Consider the following 17,282-nt stretch of genomic DNA (forward strand, 5'->3'; position numbering starts at 1 on the left):
ATAAAGGAACAAAGACCTCAGTTATTATGGAAGTGTGTGCTCTTAATCCTAATATAATAACAAGCACATATATTTGATATTTATTTCTTTAATTTATCAATGGGTGAGATTTAGTTCGTTGAATCAATAAACCCGATAAGTTGGGAAATGATATTACTTATAGTGTGTGTTATTGATTATAGAAGGAAACTGTGTCCTAGAGATACTAGGTTGATAATGTCCTCAAGAGGAGCTCATAAAGATTGTCATGTTAAACCCTGCAGGTGGACTTAGTCCGACATGACAATAAGGTTGAGTGGTACTACTCTTGGACTTAGATATTAATTAAATGAGTTGTCAGTAACTCACTTAATTAGTGGACATTCGATATCTTAAACACAGGGAGATTAACACACTCATAATAAGAAGGAGCCCAAAAATATAATTTGGGATTGGTGCGGTAGTTCAATGATAGTTCTCTAGTGGAATGAATTATTATTGATAAAATTAAGTTGTGTGTTCGGGGCGAACACGGGATGCTTAATTTTATCGGGAGACCAAAACCAATTCCTCCTCTCGGTCCCTATCGTAGCCTCTTATTTATAGAGTTCTATACCCACCTATACCCACCTTCTATACCCAATAGGGGCCGGCCAAGCTAGCTTGGGAACAAGCTAGGGCCGACCTAGGTATATTATTGGGTGGCCCTAGCTTGAACCCAAGCTAGTAGGGCCGGCCAAATAAAATTAAAAGAAATTTAATTTTAATTTTTATTATTATGTGGAAGATATATTTTAAAGAGAATTAAAATTAAAATATCTCTCTTGTAAAAGATCTACAAAGATTAAAGAAAGAGATTAGATCTCTTTCCTTATTTGTAGATTAGATGTTTTATTTTTCTTTAAAATTATTCACATGTTGATAAAATTAAAATTATAGAAATTTCCTTTTATCAACCATGAAGAGATTTTAAAGAGAAATTTTATTTTTTAAAATTTCCGGAAACAAATTAGGAAGTTTTAATTGTTGATTAAAACTTGTCCTCTTTTGTTTCCAATGATATGGCCGGCCATCTCAAGTTAATTGGGAAATTTTGTTTTATTTTTCTCAATTAATTCATGTCAAGAAAAATTAAGGAAATTTTATTGTAATTAAATTTCCTAATTTGCCTAGGCCAAGGAATATAAAAGAAGGGGTAGGGGTGCCTTCATGAGACACAACCTCTATTGTTTTCTCTCCCTTTTTCCTTGGTGTTGTGGCCGGCCATTACCCTCTCCCTCTCTTCCTCTTGTGGTGGCCGAATACTTCATCTCTCTTGGAGTTCTTGTGGTGGCCGGATACTACTTGGAGAAGAAGAAGAAGAAGGAGAGAAAGTTAGCATCTCTTGGAGCTTGGTTAGTATTTTGATTTTCTTCTTTGGTGAAGTTCTTCCTTTGTGGCCGAACCTTGCTTGGAGGAGAAGAAGGTGGTTGGTGGTTTCTCATCTCGGTAGATCGTTGCCCACACAACGTCCGAGGTTAGAAGAGGAATACGGTAGAAGATCAAGAGGTTTTTCTACAAGGTATAACTAGTAATTTTTATTTCCGCATCATGCTAGTTATTTATGGAAATAATACCAAATACAAGAGGCTTACGTTCTAGTATTTCAAATATGTTTTTTCGAAGTTGTGTTTTTTTGTTTCTTTCTTTTCCTTGTGATTTGATTGTTCTCTTTAGTTAACCTAAAGTTATTTTAGGAAATTAAATATTAGCTTTCTATTAAAGGTTTTGTGTAGTCGGTGGTGGTTGCTCCCATATCCAAGAAGGCCATGTGCCTCGCCACGTCAGTACTGGGAACCTTTTATAGAAATTAATATTTAATGGAATTAATAACTTAAGGAGACTTGGGTCGAACGTGTTAAGTTCCGCAGGAGATCCAAGTCAAAACCTAAAAGAACAAATAGATTAAGTTTTGGATCAAACGTGTTAAGTTCCGCAGGCGATCCAAAATTTAATTTAAAAGAACACATGGTAGCTAGGAAAAGGTTCAGACCTTTGTACAAAATTTTTGTACAGTGGAACCTATAGGTTTTCCGAGTAGCAACCAACATCTTTATCATGTTACAGACAGTTCGAACTTATACTATGATTTGTATCGGACGGATTTGAACCTAAGTTATGTCTGGGCGTGTTACTACTATTATTCAACATACATCCTAATCATTCGATAATCTACTACAGATCTAGTAAGGCCTTGTATCTTTTCACATCCAGGTGATCATATAAGTCCGCCTGATGCCAATATACATCAAGACGTACCAGCTCAAACAATCTTAGTTTATCTATCTCAAACGTGTAAACCTAGTCGATATTTGACCCCTCTTTCTTAGGGTCTTATATTGGCCGCTATCGATCTATTTTCTTTAAATATATTATCTCGGTCGATATTGGCCTATATTTCCTTAAGCTTGTTACCCCGGCCGATATTGACTTATATTTTCTTAAGCATGTTACCCCGGCCGATATTGTCCTATATTTTCTTAAGCATGTTACCCCGACCGATATTGGCCTACACTTTCTTAAGCTTGTTATCCCGACCGGTATTGACCTATACTTTCTTAAGTCTGTTACCCCGGCCGGTATTGGCCTATATTTCCTTAAGCTTGTTATCCCAGCCGGTATTGACCTATACGTTCTTAAGCCTGTTACCCCGGTCGGTATTGGCCTATATTTCCTTAAGCCTGTTATCCCGGCCGGTATTGACCTATACTTTCTTAAGCCTATTACCCCGGCCAGTGTTGGCTTATATTTCTTTAAGCCTGTCATCCCGACCGGTATTGGCCTATACTTTCTTAAGCATGTTACCCCGACCGATATTGACCTATATTTCTTTAAGCCTGTTATCCCGCCCGATATTCATACTTGCTTAATTCTGCTATCTCTTTTCCCCTTTTCACCGGGGACCTACTAAACCTAACTCATATTACTCAGTATTTCAAAGATTAATTTTGAATTCAATAATATGACTAATTTTTTTCTCTTCTTAATTTCTACATACTTAACAATTAATAAAATTTTAGATAAATAGTGTCTTGCCTTATTTGTTTCTAGCATCCAATGACAACCAATCACAGATGCATGTAGAACAAAGACTTGCCCCTATAGATAGAGGTTGCCCCTATAGATAGAGGTGGTAAGTGGATGGAGGTTTACCATTTGAGATCAAGAGGTTGAATCTTAGAGTTAATGAAATATAAATTCCTGCACCCCGTGTACTTAACTTATCCCCCCCCCCCCCCCCTTGCCTCATTAGTCAGCATGATTTATCTCTTTCATGTTGATCATGGGGCGGGGGTGCTGGGCTAGTGCTTCACCTTTAGCCATATAGAACAAAGATTTAATTGGGTTAAAAGTGATGATAGACAAATTCATATATGCAACTAAAATATAAAATGAAGCCCCGAATAATTTCAATAAATTAAGTATTTTCTTCTATGCTTCTCTTTCATTTAATAGGATGATTAATCTAAGGATGCTAGTCGTTTAGATGGGTAATCATGAGTATTTTTTCGATTTACTTAGTAGGTGGAATATAGAATTAGATTATCTATCCTAAAATTAATTGGATTGTAAGATTTAGATATCTGATATAAAAAAATTAAAACTATCTAATTGATTGATCTATTGAAAATTTATCATCTGATAGGATGGAGTGGGCCGACCCACCATCCAAATGAATTGAAAGATTCCTAACCTAATCCAATCCAACTTAATTATGAGGTAGGTGGGTCAGCCTATATATATATATATATATATATATATATATAATTTTAACTTAGGCCTATTTATGTTTTGATTTTTCAGTTTTTTCTCTTTTCAATCTGCAAGTCAACTTGAGTCCGCTTCCATTCGGTTCGTCAAAACCTACAATTCTTCGTCAAAACCTACAATTCGCATTGACTAATTCGTTAGGTCTATTTTTAAATATATTGATAAAATTTCAATTCATTCCGTTCAATTTATTTGATTGACAAGATTAATAGGATAGATCCAATAAAAATTGAAGACTCTATCTTCAATACGATCTGTCAAGAGTAAAGATGTAAATGAACCAAATGTTCATAAGCAAGTTTAGTGTTCGATTTGGTAAGAGTTTATTTATATTCCTTCAATACACATAAGTTCAATTAAATGAATAAACTTGAATAATTCGCTAAACTAAACAAACAAGTTTAAACACTTGTTCAATTTGTTAATGTTCGTGAACAACTTTTATGAACATATTCGTAAATAATGTTCATTAATCCAACTCTTATCAATATGTTAAATAAACAAATAAAGTTTCAAAATGAATAAACAAGTTTATATTATCAAGCTCAATAACCAAGTTTAATAACCAACAAAATAAGTTTAAAATATAAAAATTTTAAACAATCGAACAAGTTTGAATTAAGAGCTCGATAATATCTAAACAAATTAAGCTTAAACTCATAAAAAAGAAATCACTTCTAGTTTGAATAATTATTTTAATAATTTAATTCATTCTAGACTCGACTTAGTTTAATTCGACTCAATTATCTTATCAAATAAACTTGATCATTATAAAACTAGATTCGACTCAACCCTAGACAAGAGGCCATCAATCCTATTATTATCATTTTTAATCTTGAACATGAGGGCATCCTCACGTATTGAATATTAGACTACGATCTATTTAAATATTGACAAAAAGTCCTTTCTATTTATTTTGTTACTCAGAGCATCCGTAATAGAATATTTGGTGGAAATATTTCTTTAAATATCTTCTTCTCTTAAATAACTCTATTAGAGGAGAACGGTTGAAAAGTATTTAAAAAAAAAATTCATATCCATAGGATCAACATTAAAAAATAATTAAGATAACGAATTTATCTTTTAAAAAATATTAAAAATTATCGGACACAAATTTAAACTTATATCATGCTATTTCTCTTATGTGGCATGTAATAAACCCCCTTTTGACGGGCAATGGTACTTTTTTTAAAAAATTGTGGCATGCAACCGGGTCCATCTTTTGGTGAGCAACCGTATTTTTTTTAATTCTATCGCTTTGGAAAAAAAATATATGAAACGTTACTTTTATTTGTTTTTTGTTATTTTTTTTTAATTTCCATCACGTTCTGGAAAAATAAAAAAATTGAATGTTGTCAACCTTAATATAATATAATATAATATAATTATTATATTAAATAATATGTAAAAAATATTTATAGGTAAATATAGATGAAATATATTAAATTAAAGAATTGAAATATATAATTAATTTATTTAAATATAAAATTCGATATAAATTAAATAAATAATTTTAAATTTATAAATATTTGATTTATGAAATATTCTATTGTAAAATTAAAGGTATTTGAACATGAGATATTTAATTGGTGAGACTGATTAATATTTAATAAATAAAATATTTAAATATGGGATTTAAAATATTCGTAAGTGTAAGATATTACAAAACAATAAGGAGTGAGATATTTAGGAGAAATAATATCTTAGTTGTCGTCTCGACATGGAGCTCCTCGCACTCCGTGTCCAAATTGCCTTCGAGTTTGAATAAAATGACATCACCGTGTCAGACAGCTGAGATATCCTTATTTCAAGAGGCATTTTGTTTCTCTATCGAGCTAGGCTAACCACTCTGTTCTTGTTGATTTAGCAAACTTGCAGTCCAAGTCAAATCTGCTCTATAAATTCGGCCTCTTTCACACTTCCTCCTCACTGGGGTTGTTGTTCGTCACTGCTACGTAAGCGTCACTCATGGCGGCGGTGGATTCCAAGTGCTGCCACGTACTTCTACTTCCCTACCCGGCCCAGGGCCACGTTAACCCCATGCTCCAATTCGCCAAGCGCTTCGCCGCCCACGGCCTCACCGCTACCCTCGTCGCCACCCGCTTCATCCTCGCCAACGCCAGCCCCACCACAGGCTCCGTCCGCCTCGCCGCCATCTCCGACGGTTGTGACCGCGCAGGCTTCGCCGAGGTCGATTCTATTCCTTCCTACCTGAACTCGCTCGAGCGCTTCGGCTCCGCCACTCTGGACGACCTGCTCCGCTCCGAGACCGAGGCCGGGCGCCCTGTCGGGCTCCTCGTGTTCGACGCCTTTCTGCCATGGGCCGGTGAGGTCGGGAGGCGGAATAGCGTCGCCACCGCCTCCTTCTTCACGCAGAGCTCCGCCGTGGACCTCATTTACTACCACGTCAACTCGGAGCTGGTGCAGCAGCCGGTGAGGGAGGCGTTGGAGCTGCCAGGGCTGCCCCGGCTGCAGCCGAAGGACCTTCCGTCGTACCTGGCGGACCAGTTCGGTGTCTACCCGGCGTACATGGAGATGGTGTTCAACCAATTCAAGGACCTGGAGAAGGTTGACGAAGTCCTCATCAATACCTTCTATGAACTGGAACCTCAGGTGACTAAGTAATCTCCAGTATCCCCTAGTTTATTTTGGATTTGCCCAAAAAAACCAAAAGGATTACAATCGAAATCAACGTCGACTATAGATGCGACTTGTCTCCCTCGTGATTAGGTGAGAACGCCAATCAGGCCAACTCCGTCGACTGATGAAACAGGACACAGCTCACTACTTGGAGGATCTTTACACGACGACTACATGCTACAGTTTGCACTTTAGAAAAATGAGTTGATTTTGTTAATTGTGAGCAGGAAACAGAGTACTTGAGTGAAGTGTGTGGAGCCAAAGCCATTGGTCCAACGATACCCTCCGTCTACCTTGACAACCGGCTCCCTTTCGATTCGCAATACGGCTTCCACCTCTTCGATCTGGAAGAGGCGACGTGCATGCATTGGCTCGACGCTAGACCACCAGCATCGACCATATACGTCTCCTTTGGCAGCATGGTGGCGTTCGGACCCCAGCAGATGTCCGAGCTCGCCTACGGCCTAGCAGACACCGGCAAGCATTTCCTGTGGGTCGTCAGAATGCCGGAACTCGACAAGCTTCCTCGGGGGTTCGCGGAGAAGTACTGCCCGGGCAAGGGCCTGATAGTGACGTGGAGCCCCCAGTTAGAGGTGCTAGCTCACAAGGCCGTCGGCTGTTTCTTGACGCACTGCGGCTGGAACTCGACGGTGGAAGGGCTGAGCCTTGGAGTGCCGATGGTGGCGATGCCGCAGTGGACGGACCAGCCGACGGATGCCAAATACGTGGAGGATGTATGGGGAGTCGGGGTCAGGGTGAAGGAGGATGACGAAGGGATGGTGAGGAGGGAGGAGATCGTGAGGTGTGTGAGGGAAGTGACGGAGAGCAGTGAGATAAGGAAGAACGCGGCGAGGTGGCGCGAGCTGGCTAAGGCTGCTGCAGGGGAGAACGGCAGCTCTGATAAGAATATTATGGAACTCATTGCTAAGTATTGTTCTTAGATATTTGTATCTAGTTCCCAAATTATTCGCTTCCATATATATATATCATGCACAAGAGCACCAATTTATATAAAATTTCCTCTTCCATCGATCCTCATTTTAATTATCAGTTCACTCTCCGGCAATGGGCTCGAACCTCCCCCTGATTCCCCTCCTTGACGTCGAGCAGTCCCATCTTGGTGACCGCCTGCTGGAAGTCGAAAAAGAACATGGCGTCGTTCATGGCGTAGCCGTTCACCACGCGCCGCGTCTGCGGGTCGCTGAACAGCGTCTGGTCCGACGCCAACACGCCCATTCCGCTCTGCAGCGCCCAGAAGTAGGCGCGGTCGAACGCGCTGCGGGTGCGGTCGAACGGCACCTCCGCGTCGTCGCCGGCGGCGCATACCCGGGAAAGCGACTTGGCGAACGAGGAGTCCAACGTGGGGTCCACGTCGTTGACGGCGTCGAAGTTGCTCAGCCGCTGTTTGAAGTTGCTGCATCGGGCGGCGCCCAACGTGTGAGCCCCTGCAAGAGAAAAAACAAAAAAAAACAAAAATAAAAATAAAAATTCATCTGCTACTTATTTAAAAATATAAAATTCTTTTTTCACGTAAAAAATAATAATAAATTTAAGACCTGACAAGGCTACCAGCTCATGAGCATTAAATCCATGCTTCCAGAACAACTTCATCAGGTCCGAACTATTAGATATGGGTGAAGGAAGGTTTATGGTGTCCTCGATTTTGGACCTTCTGCCATCTTTTCTCCCTTTTGGTATATCATAGTAAGGTCCACCAGCCTATGTGCACGTTAACATATCAATTTGATTTAAGAATTGCAGTAATTAAAACTACATTAGATTGTATATATAACAAGACATTGCATATGAGTTTCATACCCAAAAAACAGCATCTCTAGCTGCCAATGCCACAATATCTGCACAAGAAACAACTCCCGGGCACTGCTGCTCAATCAACTTTTTGGCTTGATCGATTACTTCATAACCACGCAAACTTAAGTTTGCAGGAGAGTCCTTCTCTGCTGTGTTATCCTCTGTGGAATCGATCAACACAGATGCATCACATCCCTGCATTTTAATTTAAGCCAAATAATTAAAATAAGTTAATGAACTAAATATTGTGCCGGAAACTAATTATCAAACACCTGGACGAAGCAGTCATGGAAGTGAAGCCTGAGGAGCCCTGCAGCAAGTGTTGGGTCCTTCCTCAGAGCTTGGTTCACTGTGTCGGTCACTGTTTGGTCCGCGAAAGGGCAGCTCATGATGTAGTAGCCCATGCTCAGGGCTTCTGCTCCAACCATGAACACTTCAATCAACAAGATCGACTTAAAAAAGGAAGCAATCATCTTTTATCTCGCCTTTGCTTGAGTTGCAGGGGATTGAGAAGCTCGAGAAGGATACTGTAAATTCTTGGAATTGGGTGATGTATCAGGCGTGTATGTGAGTGTATATAAATATGTGGAATCTGAGTAGTGCCATATCCGAAGAAGCAACTAAGGAGTGTTTGCATGAACCGTGAGTGAGTGCATGCGTGCATCATCATGGCCGGCGATCCACTTGCTTAGCTTGTTGGAGATATGGGTCAAAAAAGTTTCAAAGGCGTAATTAGTTGAAGAGCATAGTGGCCACCAACAAGAGCTTGGAGTACCAGGTTATTAGAGAGTTTTGAAGACTGATTATCTTCTCATAGTGTCTCAGGAAGTTCTTGTGATCCCCAACAAATGCCTAGATTTGGAATAATCTCGATCGAACTGGAGCCTATCTCCTGTGATAAAGCTATATATGATGGAGGAACTTTATTAAAGCAAGGTGAGAATATTATCAAGAGGGTTATTAGTCAACAGCTGGGATGGGGAAAGTGCATGCAGCTGGTTCCCATGTTGAAAATGCTACATTTCCTTCCACTCATCAATCATCATCCTCCAAGGACTGACACTAGTTTCAGAAAAAGTTATGCATTTCCAAATGGATGTGAGAGGCCATGAAAATGCATGAGCGATACATGGCCACGAGTTCAGCGAATGGATGTAGACAAGCATTAGTTCATCAAATTGTATTAGAATATAGTCACAAGTTATATCTGGCCGGTGGTAATCCAAATTTGTAGTTCTTAGAATAATATAAGAAATGCAACAATTAGCGATTGAAATTTGCATCACTACTAAGTATAAAATCTATTGATTGCTAAATTTAATGATAGAAATTTGGAGTTCTATTGCTAATTTAGTGATGGAAATTAAAATTCATAACTAAATTAGCGATGAAAATTAATATTATGTTGCTAAATTAGCAATGAAATTCAAAATTTCTCTGCTAAATTTAGCAATCAAACAACTATAACTTTCGCTAATTAAAAATTTATGTAATCAAAACGCTAATTTTGATAGCTATAAAATAGTGACATAATTAAGTTTTCGTCGCTAAATTAACGATGAATTAGTGATTGATATAATCTTCGACAACTAATTAGCAACAGAATTTATTTTTCGCCACTAATTATGGACAGAATTTAATTTTCATCGCTAATTTAATCACAAAATTTAAATTTCATAGCTAATTCTATCATTATTTGAAAGTATTCTTGTAATGGAATTGATTAATTCTTAAAGTGACCAGTCTGATTCCACAAAAATTTTCCATCAATCATCGTTCATCACCGACAGAATCATGCTCTTGTCATTAATCACCGACACGGAATAATGATTCCGTCGATGATTAACGACAGAGACATTAATCCAGGCCCGACTCAAGGCATAGGCCTTAAAGGCCTATGCCTAGGGCCCCAATAAAATTGGGGCACATTGATTAATTAATTAAAGATATTGAAAAAATTAAATTAACTTCATTAATATTAATAAAATTGGGGCACATTGTGCCTTTTTCTTTTTTCATCAGTGATTTTGCATGTTTCTCCTTCCTCACCGACGATATTCGCAGAGGTCCTTCTCTTCCTTTGCCGATAATATTTCTTCCTCACTCTTTCTTTTTATTTCTCGGTAATAATATGAATTAGATATTTTTTATCATAAAATACAAAGTAAAATACATTTGCAAAAAAAAAAATTAAAATTAAAATTACTAAAGTCTATTTGACATTCTAACTAAAAAGATTAAATAATTTAATAATTTTATTAATAAAAAATAAAATTATTATCAAGATACCCGTCAGAAAACTAAATTTTATATCAAAAATGAGTTTTTTAAAAAAATAATATTTAATTCTTTTTAATAACTAATTTTAAAAATATTTTTTTTAAATTATTATTTTCGATCCCAAATCTAAATGAAAAATGTTAAAGAAAATTAAAAATATATTAAAAAAATTTGTTTTTTAATTTTTTTGCCTGGGGCCTCAAGGAATGCCTGCATTAATCCATCATTAATATGGCTTAATTTTGTAGTGCATGAAATACCTAAGAGACAATCTAACATCATGAGCTATTCAAACACCACGTACATATGATATGTTCGTCCTGATTTTAGAACCCTCGGAAGCCCGTCCTACCCGCCTTGCCCGAGGGACGCGTGAACTCTACTTAACTTTGCATCAGCGCACGTGCTAAATCAGCAATGTAAGAAAACACTAATCTTTTTCCAAACGCCAATCCGTTTCGTTTTTTAGGGAAAAAAAATATTTAATGAAATAAAAGATGATTTCACTACGAAGTTTTTTATGGGAGGATATTTTATCCTAATGAAATAATTCTTCCATCCAAGTGCTAATTCCGTTACGCCTTGGAAAAAAACACTACTTAAGCTTGTAAATGTGCATGGTGCATGGTATTCAAAATTCAACATCCACTTGTTCTGTTTCGAAGGTGGATTGCCTTGTTGTCGTTCACTACTCGCACGCGCAGCAGAGTTCAGCGTGATGATGGCGCCACCTTTACATTTTGAGCCATGCATGCAGATTTACGATATATTCAAAGTAAGATGGCCAACACAGAGCATAAATAACTCCTTTTACCTTTAAAAAGTCCCTTGGTAAAAATGCATGGGATAAATATATAGATTAAAGCTTCGTGCTGACCTATTAACAACACCGAAAGGAGGAGTTTTTTAATAAAAAAAAACACACACACCTATAAGAACAACTTGTCTGCTTCCAGCATGTTGAATGATCTCAGTTATTTATTTAATTTGTTTTGCCGAATTCATGTACGTGGCAATTATAAGCCTCCACTTTGGTGAAGGCTCATATCAATCGCAAGGGAACTTAATTAATTACCAACTTGTTAAAAGTATACTTTATAAGGGTTGAGAATATTGAATACAATGATCGATGATCCAATTGGAAGCACAATTAATAAAGATTAAGGACATCTGATTCATAAATTTCCTTAGCCACATCTAATGCAGTTTAATTTATTTGCAGAATACTTATACATAATTGTGCATATCAGAGATACAAATACCAGTTTCTTCAAATATAAAGTTCATAATATCAAGTGGCGAGTTTCTAGCTATAGCAGATGTGTGCTTACATCAAGTTCTTTGCAGCAGAACTATCTTTGATCTCATAACCAAGATGAAGGGCAGTCTGTTCTTGATGGTGAGAGTAGTGTGAGGATCCCTCCATCATGTTGACATGGTAATAGGTCCTCGAATCGTAAGCCGGAAGAGTATCGAAGTGATCGGTGCCAGTTGACACAATAATTTCTTCTTGTGCTCGCTCATTCTCTGCCACCTGATCAGAGTTCCATAGCAGATCCAAGATTATAAGATAGACTGAAACAATGTAGTTTTTACAGCATTTGGTTGATGTTACCTTGGCTCGTAAGTATATATTGTCATTCTGAAGCTCCACTTCCTACATATTGTCACAAGGAAAAAAAAGATCAAAACTTTAGGACTAATTAAACAAAAAAAGGTTAAGAAATTTACCCTTTTCTGCATGTACTCAATTTCCGCAAACAACAGCTCATGCTGACAAGAAAATTTGTACTAATTGTTAAAAATATGATTTCTTGTAGTTCAAATGATATATAATTGTTATGAAAAATTGACAAGGATGAACTGGAAGTAATTGTATACCTTTTTGGATCTGATCCTTGTGATGCCTCTTTCAAGTCTGTTTTCCAGTTGCTTTAGCTCTTTTACACTGAGTGCGCTCAAGGATTCACCCATCAGGTGCCTAAAGCCAAAGTGGAAGTAGTTTTCAACAATCTAGACTATATCTTGAATTGTAGTCAATTGTTAGTGTAAACTTATAGATAATCATATCAAAACAATAGTTCATTGGACTTTGAAACTAATTATTAGAAGAAAAAAAGTCTTGAGTTAGAGAATGATCACTTGTTTGCATTTTGTAGAATCTGTATCTGATGGCGCAACTTTGCCGATTCCTGCTGAAAGTATTGCTGCAATATTGACAATAACGTAACTCAATAAACCTTTTATTTAATTACTAGATATGTATTTCAACTCTTCAATATATAAAAGGTGATGATATAATGAAACTGATCAGCTTGCTGGAATAATCACTTGCCTGTGAGTTGGTGTCAATGGTGCAGCTTGAATTCGAAGCATTGGCACATGCCTTCTTGTACCTTTCTATTGTTGACTTGATGCTAAGTATCAAGAGTTCAAGAAAGTTAGAATCATGAGGTTTCACATGCACGTACTCAGACATGCATGGATATAATGGGACAAGAAAGTAGAAGCATTTCCTACAATTTATTATCTATAATATCCTTGAGAAAGAACTTATTCACACTTCAATAATTGCTGGAATTAACAAAGAATAATTATGGACAAAGATCTCATGGTGTCATTAGCTTCAGTTTCCAGAGGAAACAATGCGTCTTGAAGTACATGAAGTCACCATGCAAACATGCCCCTTCTCAAGCAAACTGACTGTGAATAAGATATATACTTCAAGATGGTAGATATTTAGCACAAGAAAGGAAAACAGGCAGCAAAAAGGCTCAGTTTCCATTTCAAAGACCAGGTTGAAGTGAAAACACAGTGGTCAATTAATTTTTAGTTGAAGATCAAGCAAGTAAAACAGTAACATCATTAAATTAATTAACTCAAACAATATACATGCAAAGATAAGAAAAAGAGGAAGAGGAAGAGGAAGAGAAGAGAGATAAAACCCTAAAATTAAAAATCTCAGTTTTCAGTAAATGCATTTTATGTGTGCTGTACTGTCCAAATACTCTTGCAGGTTGCAGCAAAAATTAAAGGATCATATTACATCATCGCATTAAACTGACACAAATATTTTTAGCATCTTTGTGCTGATCCATAATATTTCAAAGATGCAAAATGAAAGGAAATTTAGAACAAAGTTTTAACATCAAAATTAAAAAAACACAGCAAATCTACATGTCATCATCTTCTTGAATAAAGAGAGAAAAGATATAAACTGTGTGATAATACAATGAAAGTGATGATAAAACTAAATGGTGAAAAACAATAGTCACTTAGCTACCTGTTATTGGAGTACTCATACAAGCGGCCGCGGGTGGAGAAGACGATTAGTGCGACCTCTGCGTCGCAAAGCACAGACAATTCATAGGCTTTCTTGAGCAGCCCATTCCTTCTCTTGCAAAAGGTAACCTGACGGCTTGTGTTGTTCTCGATACGCTTGATCTCAATCTTTCCTCTCCCCATGATAATTAATTCACTTTTCTCCATGTGCATGATATCAGACCAATTCACATATATGACATGTTGTATATATAGTTAAGGTTTCTCATAGAATATGTTAACTCAAAATAAGATATAGTGATCTTACAATTACGAATGAGAAAAATGAAGGAGAATCATCAGAAACCCTAGCAAGTTTTGATAGTAGTTGAGAGAAGCATGCAACAATTACTAAAAATCTAGTTCATTTTCATGTTTTTTAAATTTTGCTGCAGTATCAGTTCATAACTATTTTGACAAGATCTACATAGGAAAGCAAGTTGAGATTTTTTTTAAAAAAAAAAAAATCACAAGAAACTATGAGAGATCCCTTTTCCTCTCTTAGCATACGCCCCAAAGAACAACAAAAACCTACACTTTTAGCACAAAATCTAGCAAGTTATACGAAACCTACACTCTTCTAAAGAACAAGAAATTGGAAGGACCAAATCAAAGAAAGAAGGAAAAAGGAAAAATTAAACTCTAGAGCAAAGAACAGCCTAGCTAACTGCATATCTAGCTAGCTACTTCAAACTACAAGAAGAATATTTGCCACCTTTTTCTCCCTCAGTTGAACTTTGAACGAAACAAAGGGAAAAAAAGAAGGAAATCTAGTGAAGAAAATTGAAGGGATTAAATGTAGCATGAATTACCGGAAGCAGAGAAGATGTCGGGAAAGATGGATGAGGAAAAAGAATTAAATTGTAGAGCAGTGGGTGGAAGGAGGGAGGGAGGAAAGCAGAGAAAGAAATGGCCACTGCATGGCTATAGCATTGGATCTTGTGGCTTTCCTCTTAAAGAAACTGAGCTTCCTTCTTCGTTTGCCTTGTACCTCCGGATTAGATTTACTTCTAACGTGCAGAAGCAAATCTAACACATTATATATTTGAATACATGCAAATCTATGCATTTAGAATCTATACAAATGCACTGATAAATACGGACAATCATATGGCAATTAAATGAGATTTCTACATATTTTTTTGTGTTAGATATTAGTGACAATAGCTCATCTAATATGTTGATATGGCATTGTCAATGGAAGAGTTTAATTATCAACACCTCTTCTAATTACGTGTGGATGCATTGGATAAAGATGATTTAATTATCTTAATGAGCACGAAATTAAGTTGAACTCTTCCTTAATTATATCGATTGTTCTAGTTAATTACTTGCGTGACTGAATATTTCAGCTTAATTATATTAATTATAATGTCAAAGGAGATTCTGTCGTAGGAAATTTTGTATGTTTGTCTTACCCAATGAGTCTATAAGAAGGTAATTATATTGTGTGAAGTGAGTAATGGAGTTTCGATTCAATGTAGCTCGTTTACGCTCCAGTTATTTATTAGAAAATGGTTTAATTATGAGAAATATATTTTAGAGAAAATATTGTTTTTTAAAAAAATAGTTTTATTATTTAGATGTGATGTTAAAATTTATTGATAAATGCTTTTTTAAATATTTGATGCACGCGGAGAAAAATATTTTATTTTTCTAGGTTAAGTCAATTGGTTGAGTGTAGTAGGATTGTTCACTCGGTGTGATCAATTTGCTTGGACTGATATATGGATTGGTCGACTCACTCGTAGCAATTGGTTAACTTAAAATCAACTTTGCTTGATTGGGTCACCTAGTTTGCTTAGCCCAACTAAATCGAAGAGTCACTTGATCTATCTAACTTATCGAGCAAAGTTGTCCGGTATGTCTAGCTTAATTGGTAAATTCTATTTCGACCAATCGACTGTGAGATTTATCTAACCCATTAATGGTATAGAGATGTAGGAATTTAAGTGTTTTAAGAAAAGATTTTCAATGGAAAAATAGAATGTTGTTCACTCAAAGGGTGCCCAAGAAAGTTTAATTCCATATAGAAAGTTTGTTTTCTTTTTTGTTAGTATTTTCTAAAGGCTTGGTTATATAAATCTCTTGTGGTTTACCAAATTTATTATCTTTAATTATATATGTTAATGTCAAGGTGTTTGGACAATTCGTAAAGTCCTTATTAACTAAACTAGTTGGTACCTTAACTAATCACCTAATTGGTAGTCACAAGATATGAAATTATAACTTATATTGTCATTTTAAAATATAATATAATAAAAGTCTTGAAATCTATGCTAGTGAAATTTTAATGTTAGTATTTATAGGATGGATTTGTCTAGAAATTATATACCTTTAGTTTATATGCCATCTGATTTTATTAGGTGTTTAATATATGCACCAAAAAATGCAAGAAATTTAAACATTTTTAGTTTATTTTTTTAAAAAAATGAAGTAAACAAAGATTCAACATTTATGAGGGCACATATTATCACTAGCATAGCTTTATATCCATGTCCCAATATAAATATCATTTCAATAAGTCACTCCATTGTTCTTTCTCAAAGTATAAAAGCTTTTGAGAGCATCCCATATCTTCTTTGACAAATAACATTGTTAATTTTAAGCAACATAAGGAAATGATAATAACGACACCTTAATTAGTGCAGTTGTACCGATTCCTTTTAAATGAAACACCACGCAACATTCACCTAAACATTAGTTGATATCGATGTCCAAATTTATCTTTTCGGCTACACGAATAGCTTCACATGTCGAAAACATGCCAAATGCTACCAAGTTTCCATTTGGAGAAACGGTATATGGATGAATAATTTGTGCCCCAAAGAAGCATAAGGGGACCCAAAAGTCTTGCATTTTCCCAACTCATAAACTTTGGAGCTTAGTAATATACTCGATCCAAAAGTTAATTTGTATCTGTATGTATATCCTGACCTAATGTTAGGTAACAAGCCATTAATTCGATCACATGGATTCTTAAATTCGCACATATTATTTATTCTTTGGTTTAATTTTTGTTAGAACATTGTTACCCTTTATTGCACTAGAAACCACACATGAAAAAGGTCAGAAAAGTCAGTTTCACAGATATAAAACTATAATTTTTAATTGCAAAAACAAAGAATTTCCTGAATTAATTTATGCTCACCTTCAGCCATCCAACTAATTAATCAAATTGATCAGTACTCCATCTGAAATTCCAATAACAACAAATGCATCAGTATTTTGCTTAGAGCTAGCTCCAGCATAGGACAAGTTCATTTGGTCGTAGCCAATCAAACAGATGTTGTTTTCCTGTCAAAATTAACCACAAAGGGAACAAAATAAATGGTATGGATCTTCCATCAAAAGCTTGCAAAACCTCTTCTACCAAGTCGAACTCAAGTTTCCAATTGCATCACAGCAGCATCTGCATCACGCACAGGACCATAAGAAAC

General features: G+C 36.2%; 3 protein-coding genes across 3 annotated transcripts; 1 reads left to right on the top strand and 2 right to left on the bottom strand.

Moving 5' to 3' along the window:
* The first annotated feature begins 5,536 nt into the window (after nt 1-5,536).
* LOC122053058 (UDP-glycosyltransferase 74F2-like) lies at nt 5,537-7,409 on the top strand. Its single transcript, XM_042614919.1, has 2 exons — nt 5,537-6,402; nt 6,657-7,409. Exons 1-2 carry the CDS (start codon nt 5,758-5,760, stop codon nt 7,368-7,370), a joined length of 1,359 nt encoding a protein of 452 aa, XP_042470853.1. The 5' UTR covers nt 5,537-5,757; the 3' UTR covers nt 7,371-7,409.
* LOC122053059 (peroxidase 47-like) lies at nt 7,351-8,812 on the bottom strand. Its single transcript, XM_042614921.1, has 4 exons — nt 8,514-8,812; nt 8,248-8,436; nt 7,986-8,148; nt 7,351-7,874 (listed from the first exon to the last, which is right to left on the bottom strand). The coding sequence occupies exons 1-4, from the start codon at nt 8,712-8,714 to the stop codon at nt 7,477-7,479; spliced, it is 951 nt and encodes a 316-aa protein (XP_042470855.1). The 5' UTR covers nt 8,715-8,812; the 3' UTR covers nt 7,351-7,476.
* Nucleotides 8,813-11,848: 3,036 nt separating this feature from the next.
* Nucleotides 11,849-13,986, bottom strand: LOC122053060 (agamous-like MADS-box protein AGL11). Its single transcript, XM_042614922.1, has 7 exons — nt 13,805-13,986; nt 12,857-12,938; nt 12,664-12,728; nt 12,403-12,502; nt 12,253-12,294; nt 12,137-12,178; nt 11,849-12,055 (listed from the first exon to the last, which is right to left on the bottom strand). The coding sequence occupies exons 1-7, from the start codon at nt 13,984-13,986 to the stop codon at nt 11,849-11,851; spliced, it is 720 nt and encodes a 239-aa protein (XP_042470856.1).
* Nucleotides 13,987-17,282: the final 3,296 nt, after the last annotated feature.

This window comes from Zingiber officinale, chromosome 3A, assembly GCF_018446385.1.
Source record: "Zingiber officinale cultivar Zhangliang chromosome 3A, Zo_v1.1, whole genome shotgun sequence".
NCBI lineage: Eukaryota > Viridiplantae > Streptophyta > Magnoliopsida > Zingiberales > Zingiberaceae > Zingiber > Zingiber officinale.